Source organism: Chlorocebus sabaeus, chromosome 8 (genome assembly GCF_047675955.1).
Source record: "Chlorocebus sabaeus isolate Y175 chromosome 8, mChlSab1.0.hap1, whole genome shotgun sequence".
Taxonomy (NCBI): domain Eukaryota; kingdom Metazoa; phylum Chordata; class Mammalia; order Primates; family Cercopithecidae; genus Chlorocebus; species Chlorocebus sabaeus.
The window spans coordinates 72,970,963-72,995,870 of NC_132911.1; the positions used below are offsets into that span (position 1 = coordinate 72,970,963).

The window sequence follows — 24,908 nt, forward strand, 5'->3', positions numbered from 1 at the left end:
ACTACAGGTGTATGCCACCATGCCAGATTTTTTTTTTTTTTTTTTTTTTTTTTGTGGTTTTTGTGGAGACAAGATTACCCCATGTTGCCCAGGCTGGTCTCAAACTCATGAGCTTAAGCAATCTGCCAGCATCGGCCTCCCAAAGTTTTGGGGTTACAGGCATACACCACCATGTCTGGCCCAAAATTATTTTAAACAATACCATGAAGAATATATTTGTGCATTCAATTTTACGTGTATTAGTGATACATATTTTCAGAGTTTGTTAGACAAACCTTAAAATTCAAATGTAACACAGAAATCTCTAGAAAATACAATTTACCAAAGCTAACACACAGGAAATACAAAATCTGAGTAGTCATATATCTAAAAAATTAAATTCATAATTTAAAAACCTCATATGAAAATATTTTCAGGTCCATATGGGGCCTGAATTCTTTTAAAATTTTAAGAAATAATTCTAATATTATGCAAACACTTGCATAGAATCCAAGAGGAAACACTTCCCATTCCATTTTATAAGACTAGCTAACCTCGATTCCAATACATAAAAGGAATGATAAGAAAGAAAAACTTTTTGCCAAATAAGCCAATTGACTTATGAACATAGATATAAAAATTCTAAACAAATTGGCACTAAACCAATTCCTATAACGTATAAAGGATAATACGTCCCTACTACATTGAGTTTATTACAGAAATATATTACCAAATTAATTTTTGAAAATTTATCAGGAAATTAGCCACACTAACATAATAAATGAGAAACATGATGTCAATAATGCATAAAAAGTGTTCAATAAATTTTGACATCTAATCATGACAAAAAATTCAGTGGCTTTGAACTGTAAGAAAAATTTCTTAATCTAAAAAAAGTGTATTTCCAAAAATCCTACAGAAAACATCATACTTGATGAACTACTGACGCATTTCTCTTTTAGGTCAGGGATGACCTAAAAGACCAAAATTTCTACGATAATCAAAGGAGACCAAAATTTCTACGATATCAGGAAAATCTAAACAATAGTTTTTCAATATGCTTTGATACCTTGTTAAAATATACAGAAAGGCAAGTAAATCCTTACCTTTTTAATTTATAGCTATATAAATTTATAATAGATTATTGTATAGTATAATAGTTATAAATAAAAATATAAAATATATATAATATAATATATCTATATATTTATATCTATATAAATGTATTTATAATAGATAGTTTTGTGCAGGTAATAATGATGGAGCTTCAGGGCTGTCAGAATTATATTTCTTAACTTAGATGGTGGTCAATGGATCATGTTTTTTAAACTGAATTATACTTTTCATAGTATTTTTTGCACATTGCATTTCACAAATTAAAAAATAGGCAGTGTTGAAAGTGTTCTTGATTTTTCTAATAACTTAGAATAATATTTTTGTGTTGCTTATGAACATTTATTACAAACATTTCTATGTAGAGAATTGAGTTTGGTAGTCCATGAAAGGTTCACTGTCAACTGACAATTAAAAAAAAAAGTCATCAATAACATCTTCAGTGTATCTGCAGTGGTAATGAGTCTAGTTTCAGAATAATTGCAGTGTAACAAAACATCCTCACTGATGTAAATCAATTTTCCTCAGCTTTGTTGTCATTTTCTCATTTAAGGCCCTATGTATTGAAACTTAACAAGAGTCAAATCTGCCATCTTCAAACTTTTGCAATTGTTTTATACTGCTCATATTTTCCCCTCAATTAAAATAAAATACCCCTGAGGATAGATATCAGATGTTACTTATTCTGTACTTTTCAGATCATCTTGGCTAGAGATTTAATATCTAAGTACTAAATAATATGCTTTTATGAATCAAATCAGATGCAAGAAGTTTATAAATACCCTTGAAGAAATATAATATTATTTTCATCAGTCAGTATGGTAAAGCTAAGTATCCCCTTTATTAATCGCACATAGAATTTAAGAAAACCAATTGGGTTTAATTCATCTAATTAACTTTAACTATAACCTTCAATTGAGAGGCCAAGGCAGGCAGATTGCTTGAGCCCAGGAGTTTGAGACCAGCCTGGGCAACATGGCAAAACCCTCTCTCTACTAAAAATACTTTTAAAATTAGGTGCATATCTGTATTCCCAGGTACTTGCTACTTGGGAAGCTGAGGCAAGAGGATCACTTGAGCCTGGGAGGTCGAGGCTGCAGTGAGCTGTGAATGCAGCAGGGCACTCCAGCCTGGCTGACAAGAGTAAGACCCTGCCTCTAAATAAATAAATAAATAAATAAATAAATATTGAAAGACAAACTAGGCCAGATGCGGTGGCTCGTGCCTGTAATCCCAGCACTTTGGGAAGCCAAGGCAGGCGGATCACGAGGTCAGGAGATCGAGACCATCCTGGCTAACACAGTGAAACCCAGTCTCTACTAAAAACACAAAAAAAATTTCGCCAGACGTGGTGGCGGGTGCCGGTAGTCCCAGCTACTCAGGAGGCTGAGGCAGGAGAATGGCATAAACCCAGGAGGCAGAGCTTGCAGTGAGCCGAGACTGTGCCACCACACTCCAGCCTGGGCTACAGAGCGAGACTCGGCCTCAAAACAAAAAAACAAAACAACAACAACAAAAGAAAAACTAGATTAAGATGAGGAAGGATTCAGGCAGAATAAATACCCTCAATTTTTACTCTCTTCCATGCCTTCATTCTTAGCTGAGGCTCCTTATGGCAAAACCTATATATAAGGAGAGAGTTTGGGAGTTCTGTTGATACAGACCACAAACTTCAGTCTCCTTAAGCAAAAAGCTTGGTATTAAAGACAACAATTATATCTGGCAGAAAAATAGAAGATATCTGGCACAAAGTAGATGGCTGCCTCATTGAATTTCAGGCTTGCATTTTTTTTCTGATATGTGGGTTTAAGTTTTAAATGTTTCCTCTAAGTCCAGCTTTATTGTCATCCTGCATTTGTTTTGTTGAAAGAACAAGCTCTGTATGGATGGTTTAAATCATTTGAAATGTGTTGAGACTTCCTTAATGATCCAGTAAATGACCAGCTTTGGGTAAATATTTAGAAGCACCAAGTTCTAGGAAAACAATGGTAAAATGTATTTTGCTGTTGCTGAGTGCAGTTTTCTTTACGTGTCCGTTAGGTATAGTTGGCTGATTGTGTTGTTCAAATATTCCATCGTCTTACTGTATGTTTTGGGGGCTGTTGTTTTATCAGTTACCAAGAGATATGTGTCAACACCTCCTGCTATGATTATGGATTTGACTGTTTCTCTTTGTATTAATTCCTGCTTTATAAATTTTGGTGCTATATTATTAGTTTTATATAAATTTAGAAGTGTATCTTCCTGGTGAATTGAACTTTTTATTATTAGGAGACATTTCCCTGTATCCCTAGCAATTAATTCTGCATTAAATTCCACATTCTATGACATTGGTAACCCAGCTTTTTAAAAATTGGTTTATATGGTGTATGATTTTTATTCTCTAACTTTTCCTCATTTCTGTATTCACATATATCAGACAATTCTCTTCAAAAACAACGTGTAGTTAAGCTATTTGTTTAATCAATTCTAGCAATCCTTTCTGTTTAACTCATTGAGTCTACTTGTGCATAGTGTAATTATTATTATAGTTATTTTTTTAATTTACTATATTATCAACTTACTTTATACTTTATATTTTATTTTCCCCACTATGTTATGTTTTCATTTTCCCTCTTTTTTGCCTTTTTGGGATAGTTTTTTTGTTATTGCTCTTTTATTCTATTTTAGCTTGAAGGTTATATACTCTTTTAAGATTATTTCGATAGTTGTTCTTGAGATTGCAACAATGTATTGCTTAATGTGGAAAAGTTTCAGGTCAATTGGTCCTTTTATATTTTAGCTTTGTAAAACTTAAAACATTTTTAGCTTTGTATCTCTTCATCCCGAATTTTACAGGAGTGTTGGCATGTATTTAAATCCCCTATATTTTAAAACACCATAAGGCTTTATTATTATTTTAAAATATTGCCAATATCCATTTATATTTTCCCAGTTTTATTCTGTTTGTCACTATTCCTTTTTTTTCAATATCTCTGAAATTACATATTGGATCACCTTTGTTCTGCCTAAATAACAAAAACCAATATTTGTTTTAGTTTGTAATTACTGGTGGTGAATTATCTTTGCCTGAAATTTCTCAGTTTCTGCTTTTAAGGGATATGTTCACTGAGTTTAAAAATCAAGAAAGTTTTTTTTCTTTCAGCACTTCAAAGATACCATTTCATCTTTATGTTGAGAAGATAAAATGATATCTGTCATTTTATTTTCACCTGTAGATTATTACTACTAATAATATTTTTAGTCACCTGTTAGATTATTACTTCTTCAAATGTTAAGATTTCCCATTTGTCTTTTATTTTTGCAGCTTTATCATGGTAAGCCTACATGTGATTAAGCTCAGTTTAATCCTAGGTTCTTTGTATTAGGCTTGGATGATCACAGTGTTTCTAAATCTATCGTTTTTATATGTTTAGTAGTTGTGGATTGTGCCTTGTTCTCTTTTGAGTCTTGTTTTGGTTCCTCTTCCATACAGCTATTGCTGCCTAACAAATCACCCCAAACGTTATTGGTCTAAAACAATAATCACTCATTTAGTACATATATCTGCAATTTGGGCAGGGCTCAGCATGGAGGCTCATGCCTTTTCCATGACATGTCAGCTGCAGTGATTTACCTAGGACTGGAGGATACACTTGCAAGATGGTTAACTCTCATATCTAGTAAATTGGTGGTTACTGTTGGCTGAGAGTTTATTCAAGGCTGCTGGCCAAAGACCTTGATTTCTCTCCTATAGACATTTTCTCATGTCTATAGGAAATATAGACCTCTCCATGAAATATTTGGACTTTTTCACATTATTGTAGCTGGATTGTAAGAATAAAGACAGGAAGTGGAAAAGTCCTATTCCTTAAGTCCTGAGCTTGGAAACTCACAACACCACATTGGCCATCTTTGTTGGTCAAGCAGTCATAGTTAAAATAGTCAAGGTCAATGGACATGGTTCTACCACTTGGGAAAACAAAAGAATTTGAAGACTATGTTTTAAGATCACCAAAGCTTTCAATTACACATATACTAGACATTCTAACTATATGCAAAATAATTCTCCTTACTTCCTGCTCACATATTTCCATCCATTTAACTGTGAGTATAATTCTGAATAAATGTAGTTTGTTTCTCTCTTTAATGCTATCAAATTTGCTGTTTAATATAGAAGTTGACTTGTAATTGTGTTTATTTTGGCATTTTTAATTAGTTCATTTGTAGTTTCTACTTCTTTCTAAAATTCTAGATATTATCTTTAATTTTCTTATTAAGCATGTTTATTTTAAAATCCATGTTTGATAAGTTTATTATGTGATTCCTGTGGGTGTTTCTATTCTTTGTTATTTTTTCTTGGCTTTAGAACACATGGCCTTGTCATCATGTGTGTCTGCTTATTTTTGATTAAGTGTTGAGCATTATATATGATATGTTGCAAAGATAATTTGAAGCCTATGGTGATGTTATCTTCTTCTAGAGAGTATTTTATCTTGCTTCTAGCAGAGGTACAGGGAAACTAGCAATTTGAGATTATTTGAATTAAATAAAAAATCTAAAAGATTTTAAGTTGGGCTTTATTCCTTGCAAGGGCTGTATATTTCCATTTTACTCTTAATCTTCCAGTGTGGCCTTTCAGTTTAGAAACTTAAAACCTAGGGAATTTATTTGGGTCACATTTCTCAGTAAGATTACAACTACACTTTCTTTTTTCCTTTAGCCTGGGAGGATTTTACAACCCTTCTTTAGGGTCTCAGCCTCTCAGGAGTCTCTTCTGAAATTGGTAGATACCTTTAGAGGAAGCATGTCTCCAAATTGTATGCTCATTTCTCTTTATTTCTTCATTATCTGGGATATTGGCCATTTAATACTTCACTGCTTTGATAGATGTTTGGTGCCTTCACACAGATTTTTAAAAATATTTTATCCAGCTATTCTATGCACTTTCAGTGCAATGCTTTATCTGAATAATTTATCCTGCTGTTACTGGATAGGGATTTTTACACTCTAAAATATTTCAATAAATTTGGGCAGAGCCAGTAAATTTTCAGATTTTTGCATTTTGTTTTCATGGACTAAGAAAATATTTACTTTTTAATGGTTTTTAGTTTTGCCAAACATAGTATGTGCTTGGTAAATATTAGTTCTAAGTTTTTACTTTTAAGTATATACCATATAAAATGGTTTCTACTTATGAAAAGAGCGGCAATGAAGTCATCCTGCTGTATCTACTGGGTTTTACATCTGCAGATTCAACCAACCACGGATCAAAAATACATATTCAAAAACAAGAAATAATAAAAAAGTGTAAAAACATTCACATAACATTTATACTGTATTAGTTATTATAAGTAATGAGGAGATGATTTAAAATATGTAAGAGGATGTGCATAGGTTATTTGCAAATACTGTGCCATTTTTTATAAGGGACTTGAGCATGCTTGGATTTTTAACATCCACAGGGGTCTTGGAACCCTTAGGGACAACTGTATTTAGTTTATCTGCTCTCCTACAAGGACTTCAGTCTTTTGCTTATTATTAGGTATCTATTTACTTTTACTGATGTAATTATTGACATAATAGTCTCACTCCTTTATATAGTTTTGTTGCCAGTCACTTAAGTGTTCACTATAATTTACTAATGATTCATCTTTTCTTCTGAGCATACACATCCGCCACTTAACTTTCTCAGTGGGAGGCTAATTTCCTTTTTCTGGAGGCTATCATGAAGTGGAGAAAACCTGGGAGTCAGAAGACTCAGCTAAGGTCTTGCTTCTTCCCAGTGGTCCCAGACTGGTAAATTGCAGAGAAAGGGCTTGCACTCAAGTGCATCTACAGTTGCCCAATTGTCAGATTTTAACTATCAGGGATATACTAACTACATGAGAGTAAAGGCAAATGCTCTCCCCTAGGGTTCTCTGCTAAATACTTTCTGCCTTTTACTTACTAACTAGAAATGATTTCTCTTTTCACCTGTGAAACTAGAGCTCATTTTTCTGTGTCTCTTAATTATTCTATGGCTTCTACATTCAATTTATGCCTCTGATACAATTTAGCACTACAGGGGAAAGGTTTTATAGTCCTAATTTGGGGCAAAAAGAGTGACCTCTCTATTAGATGAGTTCATGGGTGATATATTTATCTTATGCAATGCTCTTAGGTGCTCTCTCAAGCTGAAGGAAAGGGTTTTGGAGCCAGCGATGGTGGTGCATGCTTGTGGTCCCAGCTACTGAGAGGCTGAGGCGAGAGCCCGGGAGTTGGAGTCCAGCTTGAGCAATTTAGCAAGTGAAACTACAAAAAAAAAAAGAGAACCCATTACTCAGGATTTTCACCATGTAAATATTTCATGCTCCTAATTGGGGGACCCAGAGCTATACCATCATTGTTCCCAACCTACCTTACTGTTTCATTCTCCTTTTTCCTCCTACTTCAGACTTAAGTGAAGAAAACCAATGAATAAACTATTCTCTCCAGCAGATGTTATACTGTATTTCCATTGTTTGAGCTAGTATAGAAGTTAACTGGCATGGTCTCATAGGAGGTAGTCTGAGGATAGACATGGTGGCTGAAGAAACTACTTGTGTAGGCATAATAAAGAGGGCATGTGAAGATTAAAAAGAAGAGCTCTGAGCCCAGAGCTCCAAAAGTATGACATAATAATTTTTTCTTACTGAGTTAGCATATATTTTAACAGAGAGCTAATTGAATAATAAATTGAGAAAACTGACACATAGCCTAATGTCAGTCTTTGGGGATCTTTGGGGTATTGCTTCACCAGCTGGAAACATCTGTGGCCAGTGGCACCTTTGCCTAGTTTTGCTTGAGCCTGCTGGTCTCATCCTGCCTGCTTGGTCTGGCAGGCTGTGCTCGGCTCATGCTACCCTCCCAGATTCCATGCCTGTCAAGGTCAAGCCAGGTACAGAGTAGTAAGGGGTGCATGAGTGAGCGGGCACAGAGTCTGGTTGCTGCACACAGCCAGGCATGCTGGCTGCAGGAGGACAGGTAGCTCCAGGCACCAGCATGGGTGTTGGCTCCTGTGAGGCTGCAGCTGGACTAGGCATACCACAAGCAGCTTCTGCTGTTGACACTGAAGAATGTGGTGGTGCCTGCAAGCTTGGAGATGCCAGGAACCACAGAGCCCCAAAGAGGGTGTCAAAGCCCTGACTCAGGGAGCTCCTAGGTCTGGGGTCCCTGCAGGGCCATAGCTCTTCTCTCCTTCTGGTAGCCCACACGGTGGTGAGTAAGGGGCATGTTTCAACCCTGTTTGTGTTACAGTTCTTTCAGTCCCGCTATCTGGGGGTTGAAAGTTCTTGTCCTGCATCCAGGAAGAATGAGGTACGCATACAACTGGAGGGTGAGTAAGGTCAAGAAGTGCTTTATGGAGCGACAGGACAGCTCTCCAGAGACTCCAGCTGGGTAGCTCCTTTCTGCAGGCAGGTCATCCTGACATCTGCTCAGCTCTCACCTGAGAGGAGACCCACAGTGGGTAGCTCCTCTCCATGGACAGGTAGTTCCACATTTGACCAAGTCTGGCTGAGTCCAGGTTTTTATGGGCTTCAGAGGGGAGGAAGTGTGTACCGACTGGTCCATGGGTGGGCCCAGGAGGAACATCATAAGTTCTCAATTTGGTCTGCGGAACTGGCAGCCCAGCCCCCAGGCTTCCGTCCATCCACAGCTTGAAGGTAGGACTTTACTGGGGACCCACCCCTTTCTGCCCTGGAGCATGTTTGCCTCCTGCCACCATCAACCTACCATTCATGGTGCCCATGGCACCCAGATTGTTTGTGCCATAGGGCGCCTGTAGGCCCTCACTGAACTGCCCTCAGCACTCCCTCAGCCCTTCTCCTGTGCTTGTGGGTGCTCAAAGTCTGGAGGGGGCTGAGGCAGCAGGGGGCTGGCATGTCAGCACTGCCCCAAGTGCATGCACACCCAGGTGGGTTGTGACAGTGCCCGAACTGAGCCACAACTTTGCTCCGAGATCAGAGTGGGCATCAGGAGTCAGGGAGAGGCCAGGCAGTGCGAGCAGTCACTTCTGAGCCTGCAGAGGCAGGTGATCTTGCTGGGTCCCCAAGAGCACAGGGATGCCTGGGTCCAAAGCCGTGACTGGGCAGCTGCACCTGTGCCCTTTGGGTGGGGCTACCACCTGCCAACTCAGACGCAGGCAGCTTCCACCTTTTCCCAGCTTCCACTGGCTCCATGGAGTGCAGATCCCTGGCCACGCCTCCCCTGCTACAGCTGGTGTCTTCACAGCAGCTGCTCCAGATGGTCCGCTGCTGCAATCACTAACGTTAAATAGATCCACCAAATCTCTTTTAGGGAGATATTTAGAATTACAGCATTCCATTTCTCCTTAAAGCCTGTTATGAGCCATTGACATTTTAAGGCTTATACAGACACAAATGCATTTCTGAAGGAGGAGGAAATGGGACAGAAGTAACATGTATTAAATTTTGATTCTTATGTGCCATGTAGTGGTATCTTATTTAATCCTTGTGACAATTTATTATATGGGCATTATTAATATGATTTTACAAACTCAGATTTGTTAAATATTTTTTCCCAAGAAAAGAGAATTAGTAAGTGCAATTTAAATTCAAATCTAGCCTAAGACCATATCCTCTACTCCGAAATTTCACTGTGTCCCTAAAAGCTAGATAAACCTTTCAGGGTGGGAGGGATGTGTGTAAAGATAACATCAAGAGAGGAATGATCTCACTCTATACTGAGATCGTTTTAACGTAAAGAAAACACTATAAAATAAGAAAGTAAGGGAAAACAACATATAAAGAAACCGAAGCAGTAATATATTTGAGTAGAAAATCTGCTTTTAATGGAAACTTCAACTTGATTTAGTTATATTTACAGTGTTCCAAATTATTATCTACAAGCAAAGTCATCCAGAAAATTAAGGGAGCCATATATGATAAACATAAAAATTAGAATTTTGACAGAATAAAATAAATAGCATCTAGTAATTACATTAAGTATGTTTTCAATCCCGTGGTAAGCTATTAAAAGTACAACAACTGCTCAAAGCATGCTGCCAAATTTCTTCAAAATGACTTGTTTTGAAATGTTGACTAAGTATCTCAAAACTGTATATCATCTTTAGTATAATTAAACATTCTTCAGACCAAAAACATAGCTTTTTCTTGTGTTCTTAGACATAAATTATATGTGACTTTCTTTTCCATATTAGGACACATAGGATTATCCATTTTAAAACTTTAAAAAAGTTTTTTAAGCTTCTACCACTTATATAAGGCTTTATAGTTTATACATCGCTTCTACCTAATTATAAGAAATTCGCCTATTAAGAAAAGTTTAATCTTAAAATCCCTATTTTTCATTGGAAATGTTCAACAAATACTTAATAGATGTTTATGCATTCATAATTTTTTTAATTAACAAATATTTAGTGAATCGACTTCATGAATGAATAAATTTAGTTCAAATTGGTTACATAACTTTTAAAGATCACTTGAGAAGTGGCCACACCTAAGTCTCTATCTTTGTCTTCTGTTTATTCAGTGAGTTTATAACCTCTAGAAACACAGATACATGCATGTAATAAGTGGTTTGTTGATATCTGATAGAAAACAGGATGTGTTCAATGACATATCATATGTTCAATGTGCTGTTCTTCTGTAGTAAACATAGTTCATCAGAGTTGCAATGAACATGGTGCATCAACATAGAATTCACTTTAATCCCAACACGTGCTTTGTCGTGCATTGCCTTAGGAGATTTGTTTTGCTATTTCTCTCTGAAAAAACTTGTAGCATATGGCATTATCCTCAAGAAGAAATAGTGTTCTAATCCATAATATTATGGTTATTTTCAGAGTTGATGGCCACTCTCTTATTTGTTGTTTCCCCCATCAAAGCTGCTTCATTTCTTACATTCACACAAGTATAGGAAATAATGGGTTATCCCCAGTATAGGGGAGTCCTACTTCAAAAGAGAAGGAAGCAGTACCAGGCTGAATGCCTAAGTAATTTCCATGCAAGAAAAGCCTTATGACAAAGTTTATTTCAGAAACTTGAAATCAGTTAATTCTGTTTTTTGATTCTCTGTTATCCTTGGCCACCCTCCTTTGCCCCATACTCATCAAAATAAAGTCTTAGCCTGCACTTGTATTGTTGAATATTTTCCAGATCTTTGCACCATGCTCTATGGGACTGGAACTTGATTGGCAAATTGATTGTTCTTCGGTGGTATTAAAATAATACTTTATATGGTTTTTTTTTTAGTCTTATTTGAAATGAGTTCCTCCTAGAAAACACTGGGTCCATGTTAGCCTCCACCAGAGGAAGCTGTTGCTTCTTTCCATTGCCCTGTGCCAAGCACCATGAGATAGCATCAACATTCTACCTGAAATTCTTTTTTCAAGGCTCCTACCATTTATTGTTGTTCTGTTCTCGTCCTGGTCACTATAGTCTTACCAATCACTTTTCTTCATTCCTGTGAGATGCTTACATCTGGCTCACTGTTTTCCTCTCTACCACAACTATTTTCATCAGAAAATTTTAATTCCTACTTGGGTGACTTATCTAATATCCTGCCATTATAATTCCTTGCTTCTCAAATCTAGTTATTCTCGTAGGCTGCATATATATTTTTTCTTATCAAATGTGAAATAGCATCCAACTCTAAAGTCTTACATTACTGTAATCTGCTGTCACAAACCTCCTTCCCTTAAAATTCCTCATTTTCTACTAAACCTGCACTTCAGTCTCGTTTTAGTACCCAGACACTTGATTACTCGTCTATCTCCAAGTGTGTAAGGCCACAGCTAGTTTCATCCTTCACTCTAAGGTCTGTGCTACGCCGAAACAGTGATGCTCAAAGTGGAGTTCTCAAACCAGCAGTATCAGCATCAGCATCTCTTGTTAATTAGTAGAAGCACAGTTTCTTTGGGCTCCATCCCAGATCTACTGAATCAGAAACTCTGATATTGGAGCCCAGCAACCTGTGTTTTAAAAAGCCCTGTGGCTGATTCTTATACACTCTAAAATTTAAGAACCACTAATACAGAGCATGAATTCAACCACTCCCTTGTCAGCACCTTTAACACCTTTGGGTGGCAAAGAACACTCGAACATAAATAGATCATTATTTTATTTCAAACCCTCCCATGTATAAGATTTATAACAATTCACCAAGTTCTCCAGCTGTATCCAGCATCTACCTTCTATATACAACCTCTACCTTCAATCCAAATACTTTTTTAGTTCCTATTCATCTAAATTTTAATACTGAAAAATGTTAAATGCCCATTACTTGATCCTTCCAAAGGTGTTTTGCTTAGAACCATCCTCTGTGAAGGATGCTGAGCGATGCTAACTTCCTCGAGGTGACCTATATAGGAAAGGGTGAAGATAAAATTTAAACTTGGGTCTGGCTGAATATAAAATCCATGCTTTTTTTCCATTTTGCTGCAGAATGTATGAAATGACAACCAAATCAATAAGCCATTTCATTCTAGTTGAAGTAGCACTTAACCAATGAATGCTTTATAGGATTTTTAAAAGTGAGTGTTCAATAAAAATCTGTTATAAAATAACTTTGGTAAATATCAGGTTAAATCATTTTCCTTAGTGTAGGACTTCTATGAATCTTTAATGTGCTGTTGTATATTTTGATCCTTAAAAAATCAGATATAGTATGATGTTGTCCAAAATTATTTGACCAATAACCATTTGTTTGTGAATCATCTAGATTAACATCTTGTAGGGCTAGTGTTCCAAGAGATGCTGTGGAAAATTTGAACTTCATCTATTTCCATTCTTTTCCAGACAAGTGGAATTGCTTATCTTTCTTATTTCATCTGCTTTCACCCTCTGTTTTATTTTGCCACTCTTTTGAACTAGAATAGTCAAGCCCCATTTCCCCACTAGGCACTTCTTTTTCCTTCCTTCAAAGATAGTCTTATATTCTTCTGCCTCTGGGCTGGGTTCAGAGGAATCACATTTAGCCTATAATGCTATGAACCAGGCAATATAGTGTGTTTGCATATATATGTGTACACACATATATATACACATATACACATACACAGACACACACACATATATATACTACCTCATGAAATCATATAGCTTGATAATATGATAGTAATTTATAATTTTGTAGCATCACAATAAGTAGCATGTACCTGCCTGGGGCTGAATAAGATGTGTTAGGGGAGCAGTCTGCAGAGCAGACCATGGCTTTCCTGCCTAACCCACGCTGGGCGTCACAATTATGACTGCAATTCTTATGGGATCTTCACACAGACTATATGCATATCCAGAACACTACCTGGAGGGGCATTTTGCCTTAGATTTTATTGGAAAAATTACCAGAGGTTTAAGTGGAAAATGACTGAATAATGGAATGAGGGTATACACACTACTAAGCAGTTAAAATTTAGAATTGCAGGACACTACCTACTATAAATATAGTTTTGATATTAATTGCAATTAATCTTCACTAGAAATTGGTTAAAAGGCTAGGGCATGGTATTTAATCAATGATTTTTTCTGGCCTGGCATATTATCTCTGTTTCTTTCGTTGTGCAGGTTCCGCAGATCTTCTTCTTTGCGTTCCATGCTCTTCTTGTCCTACACTGGTCTACTCTGGTATGTTTGCTCAGGGCACTCAATATCAATGTCAGGTAATGATGGGTACCTTCTAAAACTGCTCAGGATTTGTATTAAAAAAATACATAGTCCTCATGACCTCTAATGAGAATAGGATTTTCTCCAAGTAACTGCATAAGATTATAAGATTTCCTGAGAGAGAGAGACTGTGTGTGTGTGTGTGTGTGTGTGTGTGTTTCTGTGTGTGTGTGTGTGTGTTCTATAGGTTTTGGAGTTCTCATTTAGCCTGCATTCTCCCTTGCTAAGGTGGGAAGATGGGGATTTTAAACCCTTTCTCCTCGGCAGGAAAAAATAGTATCTTCTAGATATATATGGGCTGAAAAACTTATTCTCCCACATACAGGCCATGGACTCTATGATGCTATTATATATCCCCTGCAGTTATAGGATCTCAGAACAATTTCATGTCCATGAATATGAGGCTATTTTATGAACTGGATACACAAAGATAAAAAATAAATCACTTTGTCATCTCTTAAGTATTTTCCAGAGAAAAGCAAAGGTGTTGAGCTTGTCCTTACCTTTCATATAATCACAGAATATCAAACTGGAAAGAATTTAGAACCAGCCACTCCTTCCCTAACTAATGCTCACCTTTTCTCTGCAGTACCCCTGCCAGTACCCCTGCCAGTACCCCTGCAGTACCCAGACTCTACATAAACACCTTGAGTAATGGGGAGTTTACTGTTACCCTTGTCTGCTCATTTAATTTTGCTCTGCTGTAATTGCTCTTGACTCAATAATTCTGCATTAGGACATTACCTGAATAAATAATTTCTTCAATGTACTATGATATAGCTATCAGAATATTATGTTCATTGCCATATGTTTTATAATAAAGCATGAAACATGTTTTACAAGAAAACATGGAAAACATGTAAAAAATAGAAACAACTTAATAACCAAAAAAGAGATTGATTAGAAAAATTATAGCAATCTGTACATTAGAAAGCTATGAATTCATTATGAAGGATGAGATATATATTAAGGATATAGGTACAGAACTATCACAAGGTTCTCTTCCTCAGCCCGTCAAGTGCACTTTGTATGATGTACAGGCATACTGCTGTTCAGTTCAAGAGCTCTAACCAAGTAAATTGTCACTCATGTGATTCATATTTAAAACCTATAATAGATCAGTAACTACTGTCAGAGAACAGCACATGTCATTATCATGGGTGATACAGCACCAATCATAAGTTTTCTCATCATGGAACTTACTAAATTGTGGAGAAGACACACAGTGAACAGCTATTTATAGAAAAATGCTGCTGATGGTGATTTAGAAGTATGAGGATAAGTATGCACATCAGGAGAGTTCTGTCTTGACTAGTAGTCAAAGGGTCAAGAGAAAGTAATGTCTAAGGGTGAGGCCTAAAGGAATGAAAGATGCAGTTGATAAAAGAGTTAGCTGGGGTTGGTTGGAATAAGTAAAGTATTCCAGATAAACAAAAAGTGTGTGCAAAAACAACCAGACTCTCCCTCTCTTTCTCTTCCTCTCTAACTTTTCTCCCTCTCTTGCATCAAATAAATATTTACTGAGCAAATGCCACACACAAAGCATTATTTCAGGTCCTGTGAGTAAGATGGAGATTGAAGGTCTTCCTTCAAAATGTTTATGGTCTACATTGGCGAATCAAAAACATTAAATATAACTATGACACAAAGCAGAAAAATCATGTAAAATATTCTAGAAACATGACTGTTTCCCTTGCCATTGGTATTAGTCTGTTTTCACACTGCTATAAAGACATACCCGAGACTGGGTAATTTATAAAGAAAAGAGATTTAAGTGCCTCACAGTTCAGCATGGCTGGGAGGCCTCAGGAAACTTACAATCATGGCAGAAGGCAAAAGGGAGGCAAGGCACCTTCTTCACAAGGCAGCAGGAAGAAGTGCCAAGTGAACGGGGAGGAAACCCTTATAAAACCATCAGATCTCGTGAGAACTCAGTATCTCAAGAACAGCATGGGGGAAATCATACCCATGATTCAATTACCTCCACCTGGTATCTCTCTTGAGATTATGAGGATTGTAATTCAACACAAGATTCGGGTGAGGACACAAAGCCTAGCCATATCACCATCTAATGTGATTACAATTTTATACAGATATCAGAAATTGATATATAGGCTGCAAATATGATTAATAGAGGTAGTATTCTAATGTCAATATCCTTGTAAAAGTTCATTGCAATAGAGGAAAGCATTAAAATCGCAATTTTTCTTTTTAAATATGCTATAATGTAAACATGTTATTAAGCACATTTTCTTCTGTCTCATTTCTCCTCTGCAGGTTTGTGAAACAGACAGAAGAAGTTGCAAGTGGTCCTTAAAGAAATCGCAGTTATTCGAATCCTTATGTATAGTTCTAATTTTATTTACTATGTGTAATCATTTAGAGAATGGTTATTTTTATAATCTCAATAATAAACAAGTACTATTGTAACCAGGGGGTGCCCAAGTATGTAATCAGAGAACACTAATCCTGGCAAAGGATTATGAGGTGGTCAGGAGGCCAGCTGCCTTTTGACATGGTTAGTGTCCTGGATTTAGATTACTTTATACATAGTTATTAAGATTAATATTTGATATATTAAATATTGCCTGATTCAAATAACTTTGCTTAAAATTTTTCTGTATTTTAACTTGTCTAGGGTTTTCTACTTCTTCTATTTTTATAATATTTTCTCATTTTTTAGATTACTAAACATTATACTTATCCACATGTGCCAAGATGTGCCATTTAGGTCTCTGCAGAAGTCAGCTGTTTGGTATCATCACCTGCCATATATGTTGTGTGCAGCAGCAGTAAGAAGTATATGCTCCGCTACTGCTCTTTCTCATGATTATTTTCTCCATTCCTATTAAAACGAATAATTGTTATGTTAATTCAATAAAGCAAACCAATAAGGAATGAAATGCATGGCCCAAAACATAGAAAATGAAAATCGTTTGACCATTTATGCAATTATTGAATCCAATTAAGATGATCCATTTTAAATTTAATATATGCTCGCTTTTGGAATGTGTTATGCATTGATGCTAAGTGAATGGATCTAAGTAAATCTATTGATATCTCTACTGTCTGTTTTATTTTATTTGTCTTAATCTAAGTTTGCTTTCTGTTCTTTTATGCTTTAAAGTAATTTAAGCTTTCATAAACTTAAATTACAAAACTATATCAAGGAAACAAATGTTAAAGGCCAGAACATGGATAAAGAATTTTTAAAAATTCAGATTGTATAAATTAAATCAATTCCCTAAATCAAATAACGTAACAATCTTTACAATAATGTAACAATCTTTCTTACATTAACATTTTCTTGTGTATAGAAACTCATGTGACACATTTTTATAAAAGTGTTATGTTTTATAGGTAGAAAAAAGGAAGGTTTAGAAACAGTAAATTTTTTAATCAGAAAGGAGAGAAGGCAAGAAAGTAAGTTTAGGGGACCAGAACATTCTTCTATTTAAAACTCCTTGCCATGAGGAATATTTATTCAAAAATGTTTAACTGAGGATCCAAATGCTTTTTCTATTAGAAATTTTCTATTTAAAATATGTCACCCCTAATGCTTTCATCTGAGCTACACTTTCCTCCAACCACTGCCTGGTTGGTTTTCATCCTCCTCTTGCTCACTGAGCTTCTCCTGGGAATAGTCACCCTACTAAGTGCCTCATCAGCCTCAAGAGTCAGATCCCCCAGGATATCAGAATGTGTATTGCTGAAGGTGCTGTCAAAGATAAAGAAAACCAGGCACAAGGGAAGTGGTAAAGACAAATTTTCTTTTTTCTTTTTCTTTCTTTTTTTTTTTTTTTTTTTTTTTTTGTTGTTGTTGTTGAGACAGCGTCTTGCTTTGTCGCCCAGACTGGAGTGCAGTGGCCGGATCTCAGCTCACTGCAAGCTCCGCCTCCCGGGTTCACGCCATTCTCCTGCCTCAGCCTCCCCCGAGTAGCTGGGACTACAGACGCCCGCCAACTCGCCCGGCTAGGTTTTTGTATTTTTTAGTAGAGACGGGGTTTCACCGTGTTAGCCAGGATGGTCTCGATCTCCTGACCTCGTGATCCGCCCGTCTCGGCCTCCCAAAGTGCTGGGATTACAGGCTTGAGCCACCGCGCCAGGCCGACAAATTTTCATTAGTCATAAACTATTGCAATCGAGAAGTAGGTCGAGTGTGAACTGAACTGAACTATGATTTGTGCAGAGGTGGCTAGGACTCACAGAGGAAGGATGAGGAGCTAGGGATGGGGAACAGCAGGGACTCGAGTAGAATCAGGGAAGTGGACATTTACAAAATGTGAGAGAGTGGGGTTGGTCCACGTGGAGCTATCTGGGTTTGCGAATTGGCGTTTATCAAAGTTAGATTCCTACCCTCCCTCTGAGACTGGGAGACAGGGACCCTATTCAGGAGTTGGCTGGAGCTGGTACAAAACAGTAAATTGTTTTGCAGCCCTGAGCTTTCTGTCAGGAACTTATGGCACTGGAGTCATCATCCTAAGGATATGCCCTTGAGCTGTTAGAAACCATGTTAGTATTTGTTCACGTCTTTGAATGTAGGGGATGGGGGTGGATGAAATTGCTTATGCTGACATTTTGTGGTTTTAGGCCAAGGTTGAGGGTTAGTTGAGAAGAGGACTCAGAGGAGCTTGGCTGGTGTTTAGTCAGGGAGAAAATCTTCATCAACGGCTATGAGGCAGGACACACACATGCACACACACACACACACACACACCAATCTCTGCTCTCTTTTCTTTGTCAATGCCTTTAACCATTTCCAGAGGCCAAGACCAGAGGTCAAGGTCAGTGAAGAGCTAAATACCAAATCAGGAAATTTCTCCAGGTTGCTTCCCAATCTTTTGTTTCAAATGTCACACATGAAACCTGAATCTCTTGGCACCCCTCTTGGCTCCTGTTACTCTTTTTGCCTCTTTTGGGTTTCTTAACATAGCTCCAGAGTTACTGTAATGATGAGACTTGAAAAACCTGCACTAAAAGGGCTTCTCAAAATGCTCCTCCGATTCCATACTTCAGTATCACTGCTGTGAACAGATGACTTTGGGCCCCATGTTACACTATGGCCTCTGTGTGTCCCTGGAGCTGGCTGAGGTAACTTCTGACCTTCTGGACCTGGAGGCCATCACAGTCTAGTAGGGGAAACACACATATGAGTGTATAATTTAAATAACATGTTGGAGTGTGCAATGACAAAGACATTTACAGGCCACACTACTGTGGGAGCATAAAAGAACAGTTGTGAATACATCTGAGACCTGGACTTGGAGGTAAGTTGTGGGGTGTGCAGGAAGTCAAAGAAGGCTTCCTGGAAGAGATGATGCCTCAGCAAGTCCTTTAAAGATGGGAGAGTCAATGGAGCAATGAAGGTAGGTAGGAGGGTCTTAGTGGGAGCAGCAGAATAAATCCAGTACAGATGTCTGAGTGGCCAGAGTGTGCATGGCAATGAGTGCAATAGATGCATGATATTTATTACTAGTGTGGATAGAGTGTGATATGATATGGTAGTTGATGGATAGAGAAATGAGCAGAGATTGGGATGAGAAAATTCTCATATGCCACCCTGTAGTCTTCAACTCTGGCTGTTCAGCAGAATCCCAGATGCTCAGGCCCCACTCTCTGGGACTGAGAATTCAGTTGGACTGAGAGGGATGCCAATCATTCATATTTATGAAAAAGCTTCTCACTTGATTCTAACGAATAGCCAAGCATGAGAGCCATAGCTGAAGAGAGCTACCAAAGATTTTCAGCAGGCAAGAGGAGAGTGACACTATTGGACAAACAGTTAGATGAGCTCACCTTGGTAGCTGCAAGTAAAAATGCAGTAGTAGGTGAAACAGGAAATGGGCAAGCCTAGAAATAGGCAAGCCTGGAAATGGGGAAACTAGTTAGGAGGCTGTTGCAAGAGTTAACATAACACAATGAAGGTCTATTTAGGTTTTTATTAGGGCAAACGATAGTAAAGGTCTAATGGTTATTGGGATATTCCAGAAACAGGGAGCAGATAGAACCAACACCTATTTAAGGGTGGTTCTTGTGGAACTGATGCACATAGAAGGGAAGGGTAAGGTAGTTTTCAAGAGTGCCTCTTGGGTCTATGGCTTGGGACTGGGAGTGGCAATAGGACAACAGAAAAAAAAAAAAAAAAAAAAAAAAAAAGGAGATTTGGTGCCAGAGATGTTAACTTCCATGTAGGTATGTTGAGATGGAGCTACCTAGAGGACATTTGATCTAAAATGTTCAGCAAATATGGGGGCCAAAGTGCAATGCTGAAGATACAGACATGTAATTCATACACATATATGTGTTTGTGAAAATGATGAAATTATGCACATTGCCTGAGGAGAGCCTATGGCTTGAATAGATCTAGCCTCTCTAAGGAATACCTAGGTTTAGAGGTCAGGCAAAAAGAAATGGCAGAAAAGAGCCAACAAAAACATCTCCAGGAAAATAGAAAAAAAGAGAGAAGATGTCACAGCTAGGAAGACAATAGAAAATCATGATTTTATGCTCTTTTCATAGAAATTTTCCCAGTTAGATTCAAATCTCCATCTGACACTGTATGCACTATATTCTTCCTAAAATATACTCCTATAAAAAAGTGGCTTATTCTTCCTTTAGCTGGAAGGCCAAGAAAATGTTCATCTTGGATGGCGCCTCTAGGAATGAGACAAGCAGGAACCATGACTATCCTTGTACGATATCAGTACCAGGGTACACCCCGACAGAGAAAAGAGAAAGGTCTTGTGAACTGACTATTGCTCTTCATTTCCTTAGAAAGAGGGGATATCTCATCTACAGAATGTCAGATCCCCCACCCTGCTTCATATAACACTTATTCAACAAATACTGACTGATGAGCCACTATGTGTCTACTATTGTTTTAGATTCTGGGGATCCAGCAGTAGTAGGACATATACAGTCCTTGCATTCATGGAGCTAGGTGGCTAGTGTGGGGACAACACTGACAGTCAGTTACAGCAAATCTTAAGAACAAAAGACAAGATGCTGAGGACCCACACCTGAGGACCATCTAATCTGCTTTGCAGATAAAGAATCTTGGGCTTTGGTTACCCTGTTCAATCTAAAGAAGAAGGTTTATTTAGGTGAAATTCAGGAAGATTGAGGAGGCTTGGGAATAGGTTCGAAGAAAGGAGGTGAAGAATATTTTGAGAGAACAGCCTATATCGAGATTCAGTTACATAGATGAGCATGGCATATCAGCTGAAATGAACATTTGAATATGGTTGGAACACAGGGAGATGCACGCTGTTGCCAAATAATGTAGTGGGAAGTTAGTAGCAGCCAAACCATAAAGGCTGTTAAAAGATATATTACATTCAGAGGGTAAGAGAAACACATGGATGTTTTAAGCAAGTAAATAGCAGGAACTGCATTTTAGAAAGACAATTCTTGGCTCCACGGTGGAAAATGAATCGTAAAGGAACAAAACTAGAGGCAGGGTGAATGGCTAGCGTACTCTTACAGTAATCAACATTGGAGATGCAGAACTGCATAAATAGAGAAATTTAGACAGTGAATTGATTAAAGATGGGAGGGAGGAGTCACAGATAATGGTGAGATTTCTGGCCAGGACACCTGGCAGTGAAATCTGTTTAGAATGAGGAGAAAATGTTGAGTTCATTTGGGGACATTTCAAATTTAAAGAGATTGGAGCCATATCCAAGATTCTAAATGTCATCAACATAAAGACAGTCAAACAGTGCATAATAGAAATCAAGGCAATAGATAACATCACCCAATGAGAGTCTGAAGTGAAAAGAGATGTCTCCGGAACATAACTTAAGAGACCGAAAAAGTGCTTTCTAGAGTAAAGATTTTATGCACACTTGGTAGAGTGGGTGGCCCACACACTGTTTCTAGGAAGCAGAAGGTCAAAATCCTTGCACTTTGAGGTCCCCGGTTCCTGTAAGCACAGCTGGATTTCAGGGGAAAGACAGGCATGTTCATTTGTTCAACAACCTTTAGTAGTCTGGTTTAATGAGGCTGTAGAAATTTCCTGTGGGTGGATGAAATTAAAAAAACAACTCTACGTGAGTAGGAGAGGGGGATGTAAAGAACTTAGAATTTCCCTTATTTAGAAAGTAAAGGTAAGGAATTGTCAATTTGGGATCTTTTCAGTCAGCGTGTGGAAGTATCTGCTTGGGATTCCTTTTTCTTTAGTTAATAGTGATTAAGGAACAATTAACACATGTAGGATAAAGCTTGCAAATGACTCCTGCTAGTTTATCTCAGTGTAGTTTTAATTTGCAACATTTTTATTTATCTTCCCTTTTGTCTACAACTAATCAACCATGTTTTCATTTGGTTATAAGGACAATGACTTTTATTAGCTGCTGAACTCAAAGTCTTGTAAGACACTACTTTGCAGGAGAGGAAGGAGCATCAAGCATCCCTTTGGTCCTAGGCACAGAGCTCTTCTGATGCTGCAAATTGTGGCTTGTTCACACTATAAATATTTGTTAGCTTTTCAGCTTGCATTTGGCCCTCTTACCACTGCTCTTGCCGGTTGTTTGTTTTTGTAAAATTTCTATGGTGGCTTTTTGTCCGTCTGTGTCTTTGATGTTTACAGAGTCTGTCTCTGGAGAGCTAACATAAGTGGATTTGGGTATCAGTGGAAGTTATGATTTGGCAACTCTTCTCACTATTATAATTATTTAAAATATGCCTGAAAAACTGCAAGTGCTACATGCAAAACTACAATAGTAATGTGACCCCATGTCTGAAAACTATAATTATTACACAGACATTTGCTCTAAAATATTGCCTAGCAAATGACAGGAGGAGCACATGGCATTGAGGCTGTGCAGTGTACATGGCTTCTTGTAGGAAAACAGCCAACTTACAGCTTAAAAATGGAAGCTCTAAAAGAGCATGCATCTCATCTGGTAAATTGTAGTTTTCTGGCATAGTACATTATAACCATATCTGAAGGGTCCTTTATAAACAGTAGGTATTCGATGTAATGACTAGCCCAAAGTTTACCTCACCATCTGGATTCTTAGAAAAAGGGGGAAATTGTGCTTGTGGAAATTGTTTTACTAGATATTGCAAAATATTTTAGGCTATAGGTAATTAGCATATATAGGAATACTTCCTTAGAGCATAATCAGGATCACATTATCAATAGATTACATTGAGCCACCAAAATGTGTGCTTCAGTGTTGAAAATATACATCTTGTATAGTTATCTTGTATAGCTTGAGTAGGTTATCAGCCAAGGTTTTAACATCTTTTATATATTTGTTGTTTGAATTCACTGTGAAAGTATTCCTGATCTTTATATCATTCTTCGCTTCTTCCTGGACACATGAAAGATTTCTCAGTCTGCTGTAACTATACATTACTAGTTCTGGCCAATGGCCATCAGTGGAAGTCATATATCACTTCCAGTACAAGGCATTTAGGAGAAGTATGAGTTCTCTATACTATCTTTTCTTATATTGCAGTGATCCTGGATGTTACCAATTGAGATGGCAATATCTAAAGATGTTTGGGTTCATGTTTGTGTAGAATAGAGTTCTGCTGACCTGTATTAAACAGGTAATATGAGTGGGAAATAAATCTTTATTCCACCACTAAGGTTAAGGGCTTATTTGTTACTGCAGTACAGTAAGGCTTATTTTGAGTAATATTGGATCAAATTCTCTACTTGATTTAAACGATGGATCCAAAAAAGGGCAATTCTAAATCATGTAATTTAGGCTTTGTAGACACTCTTGAGTTTAGAGAAAACATAACTGATCATGATCCTTTTTAAAAAACTGTCTGTTGTACATTGAGAAAACTAGATTGCAATGTGATACATTCATAAGTAGATTAAAATGTTCATCTAAAATAAGTCTCACCTTGACTTTATTATACCTAGTCTAAATTTTTTATTTATGATCTCAAGAAATTTAACACTTGTGTACTTAACATCTAGGCAAGATAGTCCAATTATTTCATTTAGGATTATATTTCATAATCTATCTGTAAGTTTGGGTTTGAATGATGCTAGAGTCTCAAGATAGAAGAAAGTTTCAGATGGAAAATAAGGGAGTTCGCTTCTCAAGGCTGTGAAGTTTATCAAGTGGAATAAAGAGGATATTATATCTCCATAGGTTTTATGGAACAAATTGTATAATTTCATATGCAGTACTGATATGTTTTAAACTTATTTGCCATCTTCAGTTTATTCGTGTTCCAAAAACAGAACCGTACACCTCAGGAAACTCTTTTGGTACTGACAGTTGTAAAAGTCATTGGAAAATGAAGTCTACCTAGGAAATCTTTCCCAATTATAGCCAGATTTAAACATATAGCCTTCATATTAGAAGGAATGTCATTGTGCCAAGACATAGATCAGTTGAAGGGAAAAGGCAGAGGTAGTGTGTTATAGCAACAAGACCATGTGGTTTCTTGCCACAGATGTATGTTTGAGCAGTTGCTTCATTCCTTTGATGGTTTGAAGCCAGCCATTGACTTCTCCTCTCTTGCTATGAAAGTTCTAGATGGCATCTTCTTCCAATAGAAGTCTTTCATTTACATGGAAAATACGTCATTTAGTGTAGCAACCATCATCAATTATTTTAGCTAGCTCTTCTGGATAACTTGCTGCACTGTCTCCATCAGCACTTGCTATTTCACTTTGCACTTTTATGTTATAAAGACAGCTCCTTCCTTTAACCTCATAAACCAACCTCAGCTAACATCCAACTTTTTTTCCTGCAGTTTCCTTACCTTTCTCAGCCTTCACAGAATTGAAGTGTTAGGGCTGTTTTCTGGGTCAAGCTCTGGCTTAAAGGAATGTTATAGTTGGTTTGATCATTTATCCAGACCATAAAAACTTTCTCTATGTCGGCAACAAGGCTGTTTCTCTTTCTTATCATTTATGTGTTCACTGGAGTAGCTCTTTTAATTTCCTTCAGGATTTTTTCCTTTGCATGAACATCTTGGTTGTTTGGTGCAAGAGGCCTAGCTGTTGTTCTGTCTTGTCTTCCGAAATATCTTCCTTATTGAGCTTAATCATTTCTAGCTTTTGATTTAAACTGAGAGACTTGCGACTCTACCTTTCACTTGAACACGTATGGACCATTGTAGGGTCATTACTTGACCTATTTTCAATACTGCTATGTCTCAGGGATTAGAGAAGTCCTAGAAGAGAGAGAGAGA

General features: G+C 37.3%; 1 protein-coding gene across 3 annotated transcripts in view; it reads left to right on the forward strand.

The window, feature by feature from the left end:
* Positions 1–16,802, forward strand: part of C8H8orf34 (chromosome 8 C8orf34 homolog) — a 480,957-nt gene extending 464,155 nt beyond the window's left edge. For 2 of the 3 annotated variants that reach the window (XM_008000806.3, XM_038000419.2), the window contains 2 exons: positions 13,638–13,697; positions 16,014–16,802. In XM_008000806.3, coding sequence (XP_007998997.2) covers positions 13,638–13,697; positions 16,014–16,021 — 68 coding nt within the window. In that variant the 3' untranslated portion in view covers positions 16,022–16,802. The remainder of the gene's footprint in view (positions 1–13,637; positions 13,698–16,013) is intronic. The other variant, XM_008000808.3, reaches the window with a different exon arrangement.
* Positions 16,803–24,908: the final 8,106 nt, after the last annotated feature.